General features: G+C 39.0%; 1 protein-coding gene across 5 annotated transcripts in view; it reads left to right on the top strand.

Moving 5' to 3' along the window:
• The window catches only part of LOC140185752 (kinase non-catalytic C-lobe domain-containing protein 1), a 150,377-nt gene extending 132,947 nt beyond the window's left edge, over positions 1 to 17,430 (top strand). For 3 of the 5 annotated variants that reach the window (XM_072239367.1, XM_072239370.1, XM_072239369.1), the window contains 6 exons: positions 510 to 592; positions 1,349 to 1,499; positions 5,107 to 5,229; positions 7,773 to 7,832; positions 9,950 to 10,107; positions 12,831 to 16,614. In XM_072239367.1, coding sequence (XP_072095468.1) covers positions 510 to 592; positions 1,349 to 1,499; positions 5,107 to 5,229; positions 7,773 to 7,832; positions 9,950 to 10,107; positions 12,831 to 13,062 — 807 coding nt within the window. In that variant the 3' untranslated portion in view covers positions 13,063 to 16,614. Of the gene's footprint in view, positions 1 to 509; positions 593 to 1,348; positions 1,500 to 5,106; positions 5,230 to 7,772; positions 7,833 to 9,949; positions 10,108 to 12,830; positions 16,615 to 17,346 lie in introns of those variants that run through there. The other 2 variants (XM_072239368.1, XM_072239371.1) reach the window with 2 other exon arrangements.
• The last annotated feature ends 1,615 nt before the right edge of the window (positions 17,431 to 19,045 follow it).

The following is a 19,045-nucleotide window of genomic DNA, read 5'->3' as shown; positions in this document are numbered from 1 at the left end:
TCTCAGTGTGGTATGGCAATTGTCCCGTATCGGACCGCAAAGCACTCCAGCATGTGGTGAAAACTGCCCAGCGGATTATCGGTACCCAATTGCCCACCACTGAGAACATCAACCATAAACACTGCCTGGGCAGAGCGAAAAGCATTATCAAGGATGCATCTCACCCTAACCATGGACTTTTTACTCTCTTCCCATCCGGTAGGTGCTACACGAGCCTCCACTCCCGCAGCAGCAGGCACAGGAAGAGCTTCTTCCCTGAGGCTGTGACCCTGCTGAACCTCACATCACAGCACTAAGCAGTATTGCACCCATATTTTGCTGTCTCAGTACTTTTATATTTGTGTGCTGTGGCACTTACTTTTTATTCGCAGTTATTTTGTAAATATCACTATTCTTTGCATTTCTGGTTAGATGCTAACTGCATTTCATTGGCTTTGTATCTGTACTTGGCACAATGACAATAAAGTTGAATCTAATCTAATCCCGATCTTATTTTCCTATAATTTTAGGAACTGTTCCAAGGTTGTCATCCAGTCCATTTTCTGAATTCAAGATCTCTTGGCGTAAACGACAAATACTCGACAATTCTAAAGTGGGTTTTTATTTTTTTTAACAATGCTATGTTTTTTTACTAACATTAAAACAAAACTAGGATAGAAATGTTAATGTTGTGGAAAAGGTGGCAAGAGAAATGCTTATTAATGATCAAATAGTATCAGTAACTTTGTGTCAAGCTCAGTAATTTATTTATAATTGAACTTGAGGATAAAATTAGTTTTCATTTTTTTTAGATTTTTCTCCTGTTCCTTTCTCAGTCATGCTAGATTTTTACACTCCACTGAAAACATATAACCTTCCAGTATATCAGTTATGTTGTCATTTTTGTTTTTCTATAACCTTAGCATTAAATTCAATTTTAAATCGCATCACATCCCATGCTCTCAAAACTTTTACAACTATATCTTAACAGTGGTCAGTCCAAGAATATTTGTTTCCCATGGTGGAGAGAAACCCACAAGTTAGTAATTGATAGTAAGAATTCTTCTTTCTTTGCCCAGCTGAATAACGATATCTCAACTATGCCTCACAAACTATTGGGAAGAAAATATCTTTTTCTTGCAGTCCAGCTCTCGAACGAGGAAAGCACAAATTTGTTCTCAAGGCTTTTGTGTATCCTGTAATTTTCATGAAAATTGAGGCATTTTAATAACTAAACATGGGCATTATCCAATGGCAATAATAATTCCTCTTTGCTTATTTTGATCTTGTGAAAATTAATCAGGAAATAAAATATATATGCACAGACACATCAGAATTTTATCATTTATTCTAGCTTTTATATTCACAGGTCAGTTACTTCAGAATCAACATCCTTAGAAGGCAGTAATTTATTTGTTCCAGAAAATAAACAACATCAGTACCTGCTACAGCTGATTAGATATGCAGACACTCTCAGCCACTGGATCTGTGCTGAAATTGTCACATGTAACACATGTAAGGTAAGCATGTAAATTTATGAAAATTCTATAGCTCAAAACCCTGCTGTAATAGTAGCTATTTCTCGAAATGCAGTGATCTTGGTGAAATGGTTAAAATAATCCGCATCCGCCAAAGCTATTGGATGGTTTTATGAATCAGCTCTTCACAATTTCAGAGTCTATTTGTATTTCATCAGATTTTAATCAGTCAGGAATACATGTTTGTTAAAATGCAAAATATGATTCACTTACATTACTTAGTGTTCATCCTAACTGGCTAGGGTTCTACTTGACCCTCCCTATACGCCCCTGCTTTCTTGTTTGATGTGCTGCCTTTGAGAGAGTTTTGCCGTAGTGATCCCAGTTTTTCCTCATTGACCCCAGTATATTGTTTCAGATCATTGTTTGTGCAATATAATTTCATCATCATCCCGATATTTTCATTTGTAATTTGTTAAGTTTCAACATACTTAACTAAAAGATTTTGTTAGTGTGTATACTTGTGGTAAATGGGTGCTACTGGCAAAATCGACATTTATTGTCAAGGAAGGAGTGGTCTGCTGTCTCCTTGAGTCACTGATGCATATGAGAAATACCCTCACAGAATTTCCAAGATTTTGGCTCGGAGACAGGAAGGAATGGGGTATGATGTGGATATCAACCTGGTGGTATTCACAGAGATGATTGTGACTGCTGTCTGAGAAGGCTTAAGGGTTGAAAGTTGAGTCAGCAATAACAATTATCAGAGGTGGAGGAAATTAATGATTAAGGTGAAAAGTATATGCTGTTCAATTTGGATGCTGTCAGACTTCTCTGAGCAAGTGGAGAGTACTGGATAACATTACTGACATGTGTCTTAAAAGTTCAAAGTCAATTTATTGTCGAAGTGCCATATACAACCCTGAGATTAACTTTCTTGTGGGCAATCTATAGAATAATAACCATAACAGAGTCAATGAAAGACCACCAAACTTGGACGTACAACTAGAGTGCAGAAGACGACAAACTGTGCAAACAGACAAATAAGAAATAATACTGTTATATAAATAAGCAACAGATATCAAGAACACAAGATAAAAAGTCCTTGAAAGTGAGTCCATTGGTTGTGGGCACATTTCAATGATGGGCAAGTGAAGTTCAGTGAAGTTGTCCCCTTTGCTTCAAGAGCCTGATGGTTGAGGGGTAGTAGCTGTTCCTGAGCCTAATAGTGTGAGTCCTGAGGCTCCTGTACCTTCTTCCAGGTGGCAACAGTGAGAAGGGAGCATATCCTGGGTAGTGGGGTCCCTGATGATGGATGCTGGTTTCCTGTGACTGTGTTTCATGCAGATGTGCTTTACCTATGATAGACTGGATCATATCCACTGCTTTTTGTAGGATTTTCCATTCAAAGGCATTGGTGTTTCCATACCAGGCTGTGAAGCAGCCAGTCAATATACTCTCCACTACACATCTATAGAAGTTTGTCAAAGTTTTAGATGTCATTCCGAATCTCCACAAACTCCTAAGGAAGTAGAGGCACTGCCATGATTTCTTTGTAATTGCACTTATGTGCTGCACCCAGGACAGGCCCTCTGAAATAATAACATGAAGAATTTGAAGTTCTTAATCCTCTCCACCTCTGATCATCTGATAAAGTCTAGCTGATGGACCTCTGGTTTCCTTCTCCAGAAGTCGATAATCAGCTCTTTGGTCTTGCTAACATTGAGTAAGAGGTTGTTGTTATGGCACCATTCAGCCCAGATTTTCAACTTTTAGATTGTAGAAAAATCTGGGCAGTCAGCCAGATTTCCTGTCAATTGTGAAACACATAAAATGTTGATGTTGGGGATTTACAGTGGTACAGTATTGGAATTGAAAGTTAGTGGGAGGTAGTTAGACTTTATCTTTTTGGAGGTGATCATTATTTGGGACATGAACATTATATGTCACATCACACCATGTTGGGATATTGTCCAAGTCTTAATCCAGACAGGTATAGACCACATGGAAGTGACTGTGGACCTGAAAATAGTGCAAAAAAAGTTGGACAGGGAAATTGGAATTCAGAACATATAGACTTATTTGTATACATGCCTGGTTAGCAAAGCAAATAGGATCCTGTATTTCGTATTTAGAGGCATATCAACAAAATATATAGATTATAATATACCTTACAGGTTAAACCATAACTGGAGTGTCATATCTTTTTCTGCTCATTTCTCTACTCTGATCTCCATCTCAGCAAGTGAGCAGAGTAAATGTTTGAAGAATGACCCCAAAGCCTCTTTGTGAAAAAGTGGAACATCCTCACTGACCCAAAAAATGAAGGAGCATTTGGGTAAATGGCACTAGGATCCTCAAGTCTCTTTGTGACCAAGTGAAAGGCAAATGAAAATTAAAGGAGCAGTGTACCAGCTCCCACTTAATTCACCTACCAAGCACCCCATCGAACACTTCCTGGCCCAGCTATAACAGTGCATGTGAAGCCTTCATCAGCCGTCCCAGAACCCAGAGAGGTGGAGTGGAAGCAAGTCATCCTCCAACCCCAGAATGCCAGCAAAGAAAAAAGGAGGGAGAAAAAGATGACTGACTTTTTAAAATGATTTAAATGATCTAGAGTCGACACAGAGAACAGGAATTGTCCCAGGATGAGAAATTTTAACTGTTTTCCTTTGGGAGAAAAAAAGATTGAAAGAAAATTTGATTGAGTTGCGCACAATCATGACAGGATACATAGAAATAAGCTGCTTTCATTAGCAATGATTCAAGGATATAAGGTTGCGTTTATTATGACAGGCAAACAATACAGGAGATTTGAAGAAGATGGAAATAAAGCCAATTGGGAATTTCAAATGGAACTGAAAATGCACTAAAGAGAAAATTAACTGCATGGCCTTGGAGAGAGAATGAGGTTTAGGACTGACAAAGTAGCTGTACTGAGATCTGCACTGTAACATTCATTAACTGTGAGAAGATGGTCCGGCTTAATAAATTACCATAGGAAGCCAGTGTAGTAATGACCTGAAAATAAAATCAATGGTCTCCAGAACAAAAACCACCTCACCTTTACCAGATATTATCTCTAGCCGGAGACTTCACCTTGAATCACATTGATTAAATAGGGCTGCTTAATGCTACTCAGAAAAAGAGCATTCATGATTGACTTTGAAATTCATCTTTATTCCATGTATACCAAGCCAACATAAAATTTATTTGAATGGTCTTCAACTCCTCATGATTTGTAACTTTGCAATCGTTTTAGCTTATTTTTGACTGTTTCTAGAATTCCTGCTAAACTCATGAATTTTCAACGCTTTCTTGCCAGTCCACTGCCCCCATATAGATAAGCTGTTCTGCTTCATAAAATATTGATTATATCTCTCCACATGGCAGAAAGCATCATCTCAAAGTCTTGGTCCGAAAGTTTAAATTAGCATAGAGATGTTGGTTGAAAGTGCTTACTTGACTCATTGGATACCTGCGGTCATAAGGAATTTTATTATCATGTTTCAGTATTTGCAGAAAAATAACAGAAATATCCACAGTTATCATGCACATTAACATTGTTTGCAAATTATATGTAAAAGAAAAAAAAGATCGGCAAACAGGAAAAAGAAGCTAATATCAGTGATGCGTTTGTTTCTTACAGTCACAAAGTGCACTGCTGTCAAAATTCCTGTCCATTGGACAGCTTTGCTATGAATGGAGAAATTTTGCTACAGCCATGCAAATTCTCAGTAGCCTGGAAAATCTGATAGTGCGTCAATTACCCGTAAGTAACTACTGAGGTTGGTAAAGAACTTGTTCACTTTAGGCAATTAATACTAGAGTTCTTGTGCAGTCAAAGCCAATTAAATAATGTTTCAACAAAGATCACATCACTTCTGGGCTATGCGAGGGGACAATATCAACCATGGTTCTACTTCTAATTGGTCCCTGTTGTTATTTTTTGTAATTATCCCTTTCGTCCCTCCGTCATCAGATTTCTGAACGGTCAGTATTTTTTATGTTTTGCGCTGTATTGCTGTTGCAAAGCAACAAATTTCATGACATATGTCAGTGATAATAAATCAGACTGGTAGTAAAGGATGAGACACAAGCTGTGGCATGGAATGATCTTGACGAAGCAGAAGATAGAGTTGAAGATATGGCTCATGAGGGACCAAGGGAGTAAATTACGGATCCCCTAATGGAAGCAACATTGTTAGAGAAAGTATTAATCAAAAAAATTACCAGAAGTTAGAATAAGGGTAAACTAAGAATTATCAGGACTATAGTTCTCAGATAGACCAAGCTATTAAAATTAACAATGATACTGTGCCTAATAAATATCTCCTTCTTCTCTCCTCATAATCCTAACCCTGCTTTTAACCGTACATGTGTCCCTGCTCCAAGATGCACTCTGGCCCTCTACGGGCTGCACTCGTTCCTTTGCTTCTGGCTTCCAGCCGCAGTCAATGTGAGCAACAGCTTCTCAAAGATTCTCACCAAATGCTTCACTTCATCTCCGATCAGTGCTGCAAATGATAATTCAATCCTGATTTCACATGCGATCAGTGTGGCGTTTGCACATTCTCCCTGTGACTCTGTGAGTCTTCTCCTGGTGTAGCAGTGTCACCCCACATCTCAAAGGCATGTGGCATGGTATGTTAATTGGTCACTAAGTTGCCCCTAGTGTGTAGGTGAGTGATAGACCCTGGGCAGAGTTGGTAAGAATTTGGGGAGAAGAACAAAATGAATGTAGGGATTAGGATAAATGGGTGATTGGTGGTAAGCATGAATTTTGTTGGCTGAGCATCCAACAATCCTTTTAGCTATCTTTCTATAGCTAACAGGAATTTGATCAATGTACATCCATAGCAAAAACCCAAGTCTCCATAACCTCTTGCATCGAGCTTCAGCGCGTTCAGAGACTAAGCTTAAATCATCCTCTTCTTGATCACTGAAGTACATGATAGATCAACTTTAATCTTTTATACTTCAAATGAACAAAACAAGGGGCTCCTACCAACTTTTCTACTGCCATTCCCATGACACCACACTCCAATATGAAGGTGTTCAACAGCACACTAGAAATATGGATGGCTCTCAATGAATAGAGACTTTAGTGAAGAAATTCACCATTGCCTTTACTATGCAAGTACAGCATTTGACCACCAATGAAAAAGGTTACAAGAATATCAAGATCTCAAACTCACTTCGGAGCTGATGGTCTACCCAGCAACAGTGACCCCTATCCTCTTGTATGCATCTTAATCATGCAAAATACATTGCAATCATAGCAAGAACTATTGGGACTATATACCACTGACAGTGTCTCCACAAATCCTTCCAAATCCACTGATAGGATAAACAAACTAACGTCAGTGTCTACTCCCAAGCAACATACCCAACAATGGAGCCCTATCACCAATAGTCAGTTCTGATGGAGTCCATGTTGTTCCTATATGCCCAACAGCAGATTCCCAAAATAGAACTCTATTCCAAGCTTCATCACAGCAAGAGGCTACCAGGTAAACAGAGGGCAAGGTTCAAGGATGTTCACAAAATCTCCTTGAGAATTTGTAATGGAGAAATTACACTTCTATTAACTGAGCAATGCACACAAAATGCTGGAGGAACTCAGCAGGCCAGGCAGCATCTATGGAAAAGAGTACAGTTGACATTTTGGGCTGTTGCGTTGACTGTACTCTTTCCATAGATGCTGCCTGTCCTGCTGAGTTCCTCCAGCACTTTGTGTGTTTCGCTCAGATTTCCATCATCTGTAGACTTTCTCTTGCTTCTATAAACTGTATTTCTTCCTTTAACACTCTGAGGTGCAGAGTCTCAGCATTAAATGCCAACCATCCCTTTGCTTCCATGCATGCTGCTTGACTCACTTTATTCTTGCAGTTTAGCATCTGCAATGATCACCCAATGTGAAGTTGGAGCTTTTGGGATGGCTTTGAGAAGCTCGCGTCTGTTCACCAAGTGACAGATAATCTTAGTGGTAAGATAGATCGGAAGATTTGTCTGTAGTAGCGAAGTGAGCTGCAGGTGACTTATTTCAATCATCTGGATTTGAGCTATATTTTCTTCAACATTTCTAGTCTATTGATGCTAGTCCGTTGTCCTTTTACGATAATGTAACTACTTCATGCACCAACGTATTATTATGTGTATGGTAAATAGAAACAAGTGACATTTCAAGTAATTGCCTGGAAAGTACAAAAAACACATTTATTTTTCAACATTGAAAAATAATCACTTTGCTGTCTGTCTCCAAACACAAACGTCATTGAAAACTGTTAATATCTGCTTCCTTTTTATTTTCAGTCATGGAAAAGCTTGTCCTCAAAGGCCCTGGAAATCAAGGAAGAACTAACTGGTGTTCAGGTATTGTAAATTATTCAGAAGTGGCCAGAATTCTTTCATTGGCGTAAGCTTTTTCTTTCATCATCAAAACTTTGCTGTTGGTAGAGAAGCACATATTAAAGTAGTGAGCTGGGTTAATTATCCTAAAATCCTCACCAACCAAGGTTCGATTCAGGAGTTTCCATTTACACTATGTAGAGGACCCTCTTTCTTTGAAGATTAATTAACTAATCTTCTAACTGTGTGAAGCGAGAATGAAAGGACTGGCATATCAGAATTTAAGACCCCGTTCAGGAGAGCAGATGGCAGGCCGATCCAATCTATGGTGGCCATTTACATTACCTGGAAGCCAATGGGTAACAGTCAAGTACAGCCCTTTGGTAACGAAACAGTTCATACCATCTATTCTTTGCAAGTCTCAAGAATACACCGGCACAAGATGCAATGTCAAATTGGAAGTCTTGTCACAGTTTAACTCATAATCAGTTTTGTGATCAACTTGTATTGCAAATGGAGTGTGTTTGCAAATTGCCATCACATTTTATTTACTTATTTGTTGAGATACGGCGAAGAATAGGTCCTTCAGGCCCTTTGAGCCGCACTGCTCAGCCACCCCCAGTTTAACCCCTAGCCTGATCATGGGACAATTTACATTGACCAATTAACCTACTAACTGTACGTCTTTGGACTATGGGAGGAAACCAGAGCACCCAGAGGAAACCCACGCATTCACACGGAGAACGTACAAGCTCCTACAGGCATCGGCAGGAATTGAAACCCGGTTGCTAGTACTGGTGCTAACCACTACCCTATCGTGTTGCCCAATACTTTTCATGCATGCAAATGATAACCTGAGAAAAACACATAAATATTTACAGGCAAGTATTTTATTATACTGTACGAAAATGAAAATAAAGATGTTAACATTTGGAGCGGTTAAGTATCTTAGTGGCATATTGCAGATATGTGAATGATGAAAGCAGACATTTCTTTAAGGCATAATAGAGTCAAAAGAAAGGTACATTTTAAATGCTCTGCCTCTCCTACAAACAGAGCAAATTTCAAGTAGATTTAAATCATTGCTTCCACTTTCCAAAATCAACGTGAATTCAACTTTTCTTGCATACGCATTCCATAAGCAACAGGTTAGAGAGGTTTTTAGAAACGGCAAGAAATAAGCAGGACAAACAGCATCTGTGGAGATAAAGGCAAAGTCAATGTTTTGGGTTGAGAACCTGCAACAGGGTTGGGAATATACAGGGAAGATATGCAAATATATAGGTTTAAAGGTGTGTGTGCGGGAGCGGGGTGGGGCAGGAGCGGTTCAGACACAGCTGCTAGGTCATAGATGACATCAGATAAGAGAGGGATGATGGGCAAATGAACTTTGTTGTGGAGGAGATAGGAAAGGTAAACCAAGAAAGAAGAAACCCAGGTTGATAGGTGTTGGGGTGACAGTTAAATAGAACCAGGTGAAGAAAGGTAACCAGTCTTGTTAACAAGGGGGGAAGGGACAGAAATGGTGAACAACAAAAGGAGAGAGAACTGCTTGGAGTGGAGAAAGAACACAGGTGATATAGGTTATCGGAAATTGGAAACTTCAATGTTCTTACTATTGGGTTTAGCCTACCAAAGAAGAATGTGAGGTGCTGTTCTTCCATTTTATCTTTAGCCTCAGCACACAGCAGAGAAGGCGGAATACTTATACTTTATTGTCGCCAAACAATGCGAATGAGAAGGGGAGTTTGAAATGACATGCAACCAGAAGTTCAAGATGACTGTTGCAGATAAAGAACAGGTGTTCTGCTAAACCGTGGCCTAGTCTATGCTGCATTTCAAAGATGTGAAGGAGGTCACAGCAAAAATATTGAATACAACAGACCATATACCTGCCCATCACCCATATATCTATCCAGCTGTGTTTCCTCTCACTTTCCTCGCACCTCAGTCTGGTTTCATCGGCCCATCTTCTTTCCCTGATCTGCTTCTGCCTATCACTTACTACCTTTTGTCTCAACACTAACCTTCTCTGCCCCACTCAGTTGTATTTACCTAATCTTCCAACCCCGCACACCACCCACCCGCAAGAATATATTTTTCTTCTAAGTCGTTAATTTTTTTTTGAAACTGGTTATCAGGTTTTCCTGAAGAGTGATAGCCTTTGTTTAATGGAGGGTGATAACTTCCTGCTGCAACCAACATTACCATGTGCTCGTATATTGGCCATGCATGCCCAGCAGCTTGAAATAGGTGCCTTTACCATGGCCAACGGCACTTACAAATGGCCAAAGTTAAGGTGAGTCCTGACAAACTTAAGTAATTGGTTTAAAGGTCATTAGTCCTTTCATAAATACTTGATTATATTTGTCCAGAATGTGATTCAATTTCTCCAAATAGTTATGTACATCGTTAGACATTGTTATGTTTATGTTATAAAAATAATATATAATTGATTTTTCTACTAAACCTTTCTTTTTTTTAATTTAGTGTTAATCATCTCCAATTGGAATACTGTATAGGAATTCAGCTATAAACCTACTCATGAGAAAAATTGCCACATAGTTATTTGATTTTATTCTTGCAGATCTAAATTCAAAACCCACTTGACTACTTAATTGTTTTATTTATATTAAGGTTTTACTTGCAAACTCTTCAAAGGAGTTGGGGAATTCTCAGCTCTCGTAATTTAATTCCATGCAAACAGCTTTCTTCAGGGTTAGCAACTGAATATATTTCTTCCCCTCTGAAGTGAAACACACTTACGATGATTTCCGGGTGAGATGCAGATTGGTCCGAAGAGGTGATCTGGTTTTCCATAACCTGTATCACCCAGCACATCTGCTTCACAGGATTATGTCATTCTCCTTCAATATTTCTTCTGGAGCATTGTGTGTGGACTTAGTCTCTCTTTCTCAGAGCAACTATCATTGATTACTCTAGTGTCAGCTATGTTTCTTTATCACCACACGTTGGATTGGAATCATTGGATTGTGTACACGACTCTTTCATCGGCTCTTGGGATTCACTGCGACATTGCTAAGTGCCAGCAGTTGCAAATAATCAAAATGCATCAATTTGTCAGCATGAGCCTGATAACGGGTCATTACACCAGGAAACCAGCAATGCTAACTTGATGTAAGGAATGCATTTGAAGATTGTGATCCCATGGGTTCTTTAGAAAACAGCATCAGTAGGCCATGTAACACTGTTTTACCACATCTAAAAAGATTAAGATTTTCACGCCATATAGTTTGGCGGATCACAGCTCAAAAAAAGGTTAGAAATCACTGAATCAGATGCTTTTGCAAGAATCACGGTTACTTAGAATAAGTCTGAGGTTCAGAATGTGGGCAGTGCAAAATAATGAGCAAAATATTCTAAACATGGGAAATGTAGGCAGACCACAACTTCAGTCTTTGATGTGAAATTGTTGTGCCATTACGATGCAGTTAATACATCCATGGAGGTCATAGAGCTGGCTCATAGACCAAAACAGCAATTAATTATTTTCTGTCTCCCCTTGAATGATGCTTCTCACTTCTCTGAGCTCCATAAACCTGATACCAGTAAAGGGAAAGTTGCTGAAGGGGCAGGATCTACCAGCATTTGGACAGGCAAGGTCTGATTAGGAGTCAACATGGCTCTTGCATGGGAGGTTATGTTTGACGAATCTCTTAGTATTTTGAAGAGGTAACCACAAGGGTAAATGAGGATAGGAAGTGGATGTTTTCTGTGTGGACTTCAGCAAAGCCTTCAACAAGGTCCTGCTTAGCAGGCTGGGCTGCAAGCTTAGGTCCCAAAGAAACCAGGGAGAGCAAGCTAGCTAGGTGGTTTCCAAATTGGCTCGGAGGTAGGAAGGAGAGGGTGGTTGAAAGTTGTTTCTCTGAATGGAGGCAAGCAATTAGTAGTATGCCACAGAGATTGATCTTGGGATCTTCGTTACTTGTTATTTATGTAAAATGATTTGGATGCAAATATACATGAATTCATCAGTAAGTTTTGGTTGACATTAAATTAGGAGCTGTTGTTGCTACTGAAAATGGTCAATGTACCTTACGGGGCATCTTAACCAAGGAGACACCAAGTGTGAGGTGATGCATTTTGGAAAGCCAAACCAGCATGCGTAGGATTTATACTATAGACGGTGGAGCACTAGGGAATGTAATGGAACAAATCACCTAGGAAAACAAGTGCATAGTTTATTAAAACAAAGTCGGAGGTAGATAAAGGTGGTTAGAAAGACACTTGGCACAGTGGCCTTCATCAGTCACAGCATTGCGTACAGAATATGGGACATTTTGTTGCAGTTGTATAAGTCGTTGGTGAGGCCACACTTGGAATACTGTGTACAGCTTTGGTCACACTGTAATAGGAAAGATGTGGGTAAACTGTAAAGAGTACAGAGAGTTACAAGGATGTTGCCAGGACTAAAGGGCCTGAACTATAATGAGAGGTTGGCCAGGCAAAGTCTTTATTCCTTGGAACATAGGGAGAATGAGGAGCAACCTCGCAGAAATATTTAAAATTATGAGAAGCATGCATATGGTGGATGGTAGCAATCATTTCGCTACATTAGAAAAGGCAAAAACTAGAGGCATGGTTTAGATTGAGTAGGGAAAACCTAAAAAAGACCTGAGGAAAAACTTTTTTCACGTAGAGGGTGGTAAATATATGGAATAAGCTTCCAGTAGAAGTTTTTGAAGACAGATACAATAACACAATTTAAGAAACACTTAAATAGATACATGGAGAGGTAGGGTCTAGGGGCATATGAGCCAACACTGGATAGTGGTCAGCCTGGACTGGTTGGGCAGAAGGGCCTGTATCCTTGCTTATTTGCTCTGTGACTTAAAGACTCTATAAACAATGTCACCTTGACATTGACATTTGGGCATTGCGACTTCATTAGTAATATTAAAGGTTTTATATTGTTTTTTGAACCAGTGTTGCATTATTTTTCTGCAAATGGGACAAGAAATTCTGATAATTATGCACACTTTATTCTTGTATTTTTAAAAGGAAAATAGCGAAGGTGGTTAGTCAGATTCAAGCCTTTCAAGAAAAATCCTACACATTCACTCCTGACCTGGAGCTCCAAACTCATCTGAGACAGCAAATATCTCATTTCAGTGAAGCAGACATTCATGTTCTTGCTGCGGAAAATAAGAATAATTTCTACAAATCATCAACTGAAAGGCACTCACGTAAGATTCAAGACACACTACGCAAAATGAAAGCAACATTTCAGTGATGTTAGACCATCAAGGTACTTACTTGATTCGGGAGATGACTGATTGGTGTCCTTCTGAATATTACATTTACTTGTGTTATTAGTAAAAAGACTAATTTATTCTTTAAAAAAAACAGTTGCTCCTTTTGAGAGTTCTTTTATATTTGACAAAAGTAATTGATTTGTATGAACAATTTAAAATGTCAGAGAGCTACAATATTTTTGAAGTTACTCTTTAGAATTAGTGGGAAACAATTGACACCAAACAGGTTAAATCCAACAAATATTTTCCTGATGTCAATTCCCTGGCCTCAATTTTTCATTTAGTACACTTACCTTACATAATCCAGGTAACTTCACTGATTTTAGAATTAATGTAGGAATCTAACATTAATTTTTCTGTCACCAACTGAAGCTATTTAGTTATACTCAAATGCGTTCAAAATGCATGTTTTCCCTGTGACGGCATGGGTTTAGTTTGCCACAACCAATCTGGCTTCTGCAAATTGCCCAGATTTGGGGGATCAAAAGAAAATCATGGGGCATTTGATGGATGTGTGAGAGAGAAAAGACTGCAGGGGAATAATATGGATGAGAAAGTTGGCATAGATTCGATGTGCCAAATGCCCTCCTATGTTATAAGAAAATATGTAAAAACAAGGTTGTAATTTGTTTACTACATACTTTGTGAATTAGGTAATGTATATTTTGGATGTTTTGAATTTGAGCCTAAAATTTCACAATTTATTTACTACAAAATCATGAAACGTTGCAATCAACATAATTTGACTGAATAATACTTGAAAATATTTCATAAAACATTCTGTGCTGTCTTTGCCGAATAGTAAAGAAACCTGTATGCTTCTCGACACTCTTTAGAGCTCCCTGCTGAGAGATTGGAAAGCAAAACAGTCATAAAGTCTCCACACATGGTACGAAACTGCACTTCTAAATAAAATCACTGAACAGTCAAAGCATCCAATTGTCATGGCACCATTTTTGGAAAGGCGCATGAACATAGAGTGTGATATTGGACAATTTAAAGTGGATTAACACAAAGCAAAAAGAAAGAAAATAGACAAAGATGGAGGTTGGGTCAGGCAGAATACTGAAGTCTTTTTGTGTGTCCCTGATTTGCCTTTCCATTAATGGGCATGTAGCCCATTTTCATAAAGCTTGCCTGTACACCTTCACCACTAGCTACAACTTTGAGATTCCTGGATTTGGATGAGATACCTGAAAGAGAAAAGGTACTATAAGCACAAGAAATAAGTGAGGGGTCTGGGTAGATAAATACAAATTTGGTTTGAGAGTGAATGTCCCATGCATTCCACTTGTTGAATAAACTTGGGCCTGTATATGGCAACATATCGCAGGCAACAAGAGCTCAAACTGAGTGGGTGTTTCATGAAGTACTGGATGCCAGAAGGGTGAGTAGGAGGTATGACTGACTCTCTGCTACCCTCTCTCCTACTCATTATTGATGTGGACTGTGGAAGCCCTGAGTGAGGAGCACAAACTTCCAACATTGAGTGTGAGAAGTTGACTACTATCTGAAGCCAGGGACAGATGTACCCTGTGCTTGGTGTTGTGCCCATTTTGATTTTGTGAGAGCTGATATTAATCGTTTGCCAGCATCCTTGGCATATTCTTGTCAGTAGACCAACCGCAACAACCCTCATCCTGCATCCTCTCAGCTCCCTTTGTAAACCAAGGGCCTGGGGAATAAAAGTGTCAGAGAAAAGAACACAAAATCATTCTGACCGGTTCTCCCTCAAGCAATATTTGTACTCGTCTTCAACCTTCAATTGCCAAGTTAATCATCAACTCCCTCTGTACTTAATGCAAAATATTTATTGACACCAGTCAACAGTATTTTAAAATGTATGTTGTAGAGTAGACTAAAGCAAATTTTACTCAGAGAGATTATGTAGTGTAGAGGGCACATAAACTACAGCAGCTTCTTCCAATAAAAACAGATTGATTTCTACAGGAAAAGAAGTGCAATTTACTGGACAATGCACAAGAGACTGAAATATCTGGGGCAGATGCTGGAATTTGGAGCAACAAATAATCTGTTGGAGGGACTTGGCAGGTCAAGCAGCATCTATAGCGGGAAAGGAATTGTCTGTGTTGTGGGTCAAATCCCTGCAGGATAGTTGCATTTAATTTATATGTATAAAATCAATGCCTGTAACAAAAAACACTGACATCATCTTAATAAAATTGTCTGTCCTGATGAAGGGTCTCAACCAAAAACATTGCCTATTTACTCTTTTCCATGGATGCTGCCTGACCTTCTGAGTTCTTTCAGCATTTTGTGTGTGTTGCTTGGATTTTCAGCATCCACAGATTTTCTCGTCTTTGTGCCTCCCCGCTATGCCCAGTTACAGGGCAATCATTAAGTGCAGCACAATAGATAATGAAACACTACTGTGTACTGTGTACTGTCTGTAAGATATCATCAAAAGTTTAACTCAGCATAAAGATTAGTGAAGCCATGGAGGACTGTGTAGGCTGAAGATCTTTTCCCTGTTGAAAAGTTAATGGATCCAGAAGAATAAATGAAAAGATAACTGGTGACATAATGTGGCAGTAACACAAACAGTACTGTTAGTATATTTGAATTGATTTTATTGCACTTTACAAGCAAGGTAATTCTTTAGATATTCATTGGCTTATTTCAATAGTTAATGCTGTTTTTTTAAAAAAAGGTAGCATTAATGGTATTGCAGAGAGCAGTAATATGTATATCAGTGTTTAGAAATTACTTTTATTTCAACATAAAATGATACATATTTTAACAAATTTGTAGCTTTCAGCTGTTGGAACTACCTGAAAGAATTACTTGAATATATGAAGGCAATTTTATCTCTCTTAATCAGCATGATTGGAATAGAGAAGTGAAAATGCCAGACTCTGAAATCTAGCTCAAATATACAAATGTAAATTAAGGTTAAGTGGCACACATGCAAAGTCAACAGAATTTTAATGATTTCCTGAGTAGGCTATCAGTCACAGCTGACCAGCCAGGTGAACCAAACAAGAAACAAGTCTGATAATATAGGCAACTTATGGAAGTCCATTTCCAGGTTCCACTAGGAAGCCCAGGACTTGTTCTCTTGGATGCTCTTTTCTACATCTCTCCCATTGCCCACCCCAGAACTGCCATGGTAATTTCTGAGCAGTGATGCCCACTGGCTTGCACCCTTCTAAAACTGTGGGTAACCCTTGCACCCCTTCATTTATTGGCTGGTTATTAAGGAGCCACTTGCAGATGGGATTCAGTTGAAACCCAACAGCTAAACTCTGCTACCCTCCAATATATTCATTCAGGATAGTCATCTGTTTCCCACCCTCAGATCAGATCCGTCCATTTATTCTACAAGTATATGCATGAGCTAATAAGCAGAATAGGTATCACAAGGCTTTACTGCTCTGACAGTGCAGTCTCTGCAGTTATCAGTCACACATTGTGTTTGAACGATGTATATCACTGAAATGCATGCATTATAAATTAACATTGTTCTGAAATAAGGGTTAATTGCCTGTATTTGGCATTGTTTTAAATGTTTGGGAATAAATATGAAATAAAGTATATTAACTCAATTTGTTATCAGTGAGAACAACTATATACTTTGTGTGAATGAAATGTTTTAAAATAGGGTGATATGCTGAACTGTCATACAACAAACATGGTAGAACCCCTAGAATTGGGAAGTATTGCCTACAGAATGGGATCTCTGCTTCTGGGTGTACTTTGAGGTAAACATTCAAAGATAAGTCCTAGGATCTGTGAGCTTCTAAGGGAGTGATTGTAAACACTTAAACTCTAGTGCTGAAAGGTTGCCTTTGCTTCAGTGCGATGATACAATTTTTTCTTCTTGCTACGTTTAATCTTGAGAAAACAAACGTTGATGTTGATGTTTGTTCGATTAAAAGTAATGGGGAATTTGTATGTGGTAAGTAAACCATGGTCAGGAGCAGCACCACTGGATAAACCTGATCTCTATGGCCCTTCCTGTTGTCATTCTGCATTTATTCTGTCCAGCTGATGGGGCAGATGTGGTTGAAATTCACCATCAAGCTGTTGCAGTCACCTGAGCCATTTTCCATTTCATTTAGAATACAGAAGTGAATTTTGTCTGCAGAAATATGAAGTAAAAATCTTCAAGGACAATGGGGGGTGATGATGATGGGATGGCTCTCGTACTAATGGCTGTGTGAGTGGCTGTCTCATGGTGTGCATAGATCCTGGGTATGCAAACATCAAGTTCACTTTAGTGTGGTTCTCTCTATCCTCAGTGCTGTGTAGGAATGTTCCATTGCCTTGGAACTTTCCATTCAGTTGGATCATGTCATAACAAATGTCATTCATGGAAAAATCTGTATGGAAGAACTCTTCTGATCATAACTGATGAAACATTGTCTGCCTGGAATGTCCTCATAGGCTGGGGGAAAAGGTGACAGTGGATCTTCTTCGATGGCTCCCCATGCAAGTGAAAGTAAACTTATTGACAAAGTACGTAACACTGTATATGTCACCATATACTACGTTGTGATTCATTTTCTTGCAGGAATTGACATGAAAATAAAGAAATACAATAGAATTTGTGAAAAACTATACATAAATAAACCAATCTGCAAAAGGAGACAGACTTTGCAAATAAAAATAATGTTTATATATGAAATGCCGGCCTGTGGTGCAGTGGTATCTGCACCAGGCTTCAAGGCAAATAGTCCCGGTCTAAATTTGGCCAGCTCTTGGCATGCTTTCCATCTGAGTTGGGTTGAGCATCAAGCTAGCAAGTCGGCCTTGTGAAAAACAGACAAATGCTAAAGAAACAGCAAGATTACCACCCAATGCGCCACAAGGCGCAGAGAGGAAAAACAACAATATATAAAATACAGAGAACATGCAGTACTCTGCTCATAACTAATTCAGGCCATCAGAGTTATTGAGCAGAATATTTCATCACCTGAACTTTAAAACAAGCACAATGATCTTGCGTGGCTGGTGAGAATGGCCCTCGCTGTCAGGTCCTTCATGTACAGCTAAAGTCTGAGCATCACCGCACACCACCTCCAAAGTGGCTTTAGTAAAATTAAGATCAGCATTTCCTTCTGGAATGTGCATTTGCCAATAAGATCTGGAAAGATATGTAATGATTTTACTGAGGTTGCATTGCACAGCTCTCGATGTTCCGCAGTCTACTCTCAGGAACTCATGCTGAGACAAGTGCTAACTGATGCTGAAAGATCCGTTTTGAGTCTGTCTGAAATTTGTCTTTCAACACAAAGCGCTGTCCACAGTTTACTGTTGCAAAATGAAAACTTCCAGGATCCAGGTACATCCAGGAGAGCACACTAAAGCTTGGTGCAGCCTGTGCAGAGACTCATTGGAGAAGGGACACACAGGTACACGAGAAAACAGGAGCAAGTGTAGGCCAGCAGATTGCTTAGCCAGCTGGCCAGTTAATATGTTTATGTCTGATCTCAATTTGTCTACACAAGTTTCTCAGTTCCTCAATCTTTCTAACATTTATCTCTCATCATATTTAAGGTATCTAATAATTTGGCCTTCATATGCTCAGGGACAAATAATACCAGAGATTAACTACCCTGTAAGAAAGGAAATATCTGTGCACACAGTTTTAAATGACTGGTTCCTAATTTTGAAACGATATTCCCTTGCTCATCACTCTTCTAGTAGTGAAACATCTCAACATTTTGTGAACATGCAATGTTGTCTACTTGGACTATAATATTTGACAAGGTCCCTCAGGGTGTGCTGGAACTGAAGATTAAGTCACATGGGATCCACATTGAGTTTGTAAATTGGATACAAATTTGGCTTGGTCATAAGAAGACAGAGGGTAGTGGTGGACGAGTGTTTCTCTGATTGGAGATCTGTGAACTAGGACCTCTGTTTATGTACAGTTCAGGAAATATCTGATCTTGTTGAAAATGTAAGTGGTCTTTGTAGTTAATACAGAAATTGGTG

This window comes from Mobula birostris, chromosome 21, assembly GCF_030028105.1.
Source record: "Mobula birostris isolate sMobBir1 chromosome 21, sMobBir1.hap1, whole genome shotgun sequence".
NCBI lineage: Eukaryota > Metazoa > Chordata > Chondrichthyes > Myliobatiformes > Myliobatidae > Mobula > Mobula birostris.
Note: the sequence above shows the minus strand (reverse complement) of the source record. Positions and strands in the feature narration are given on the sequence as shown.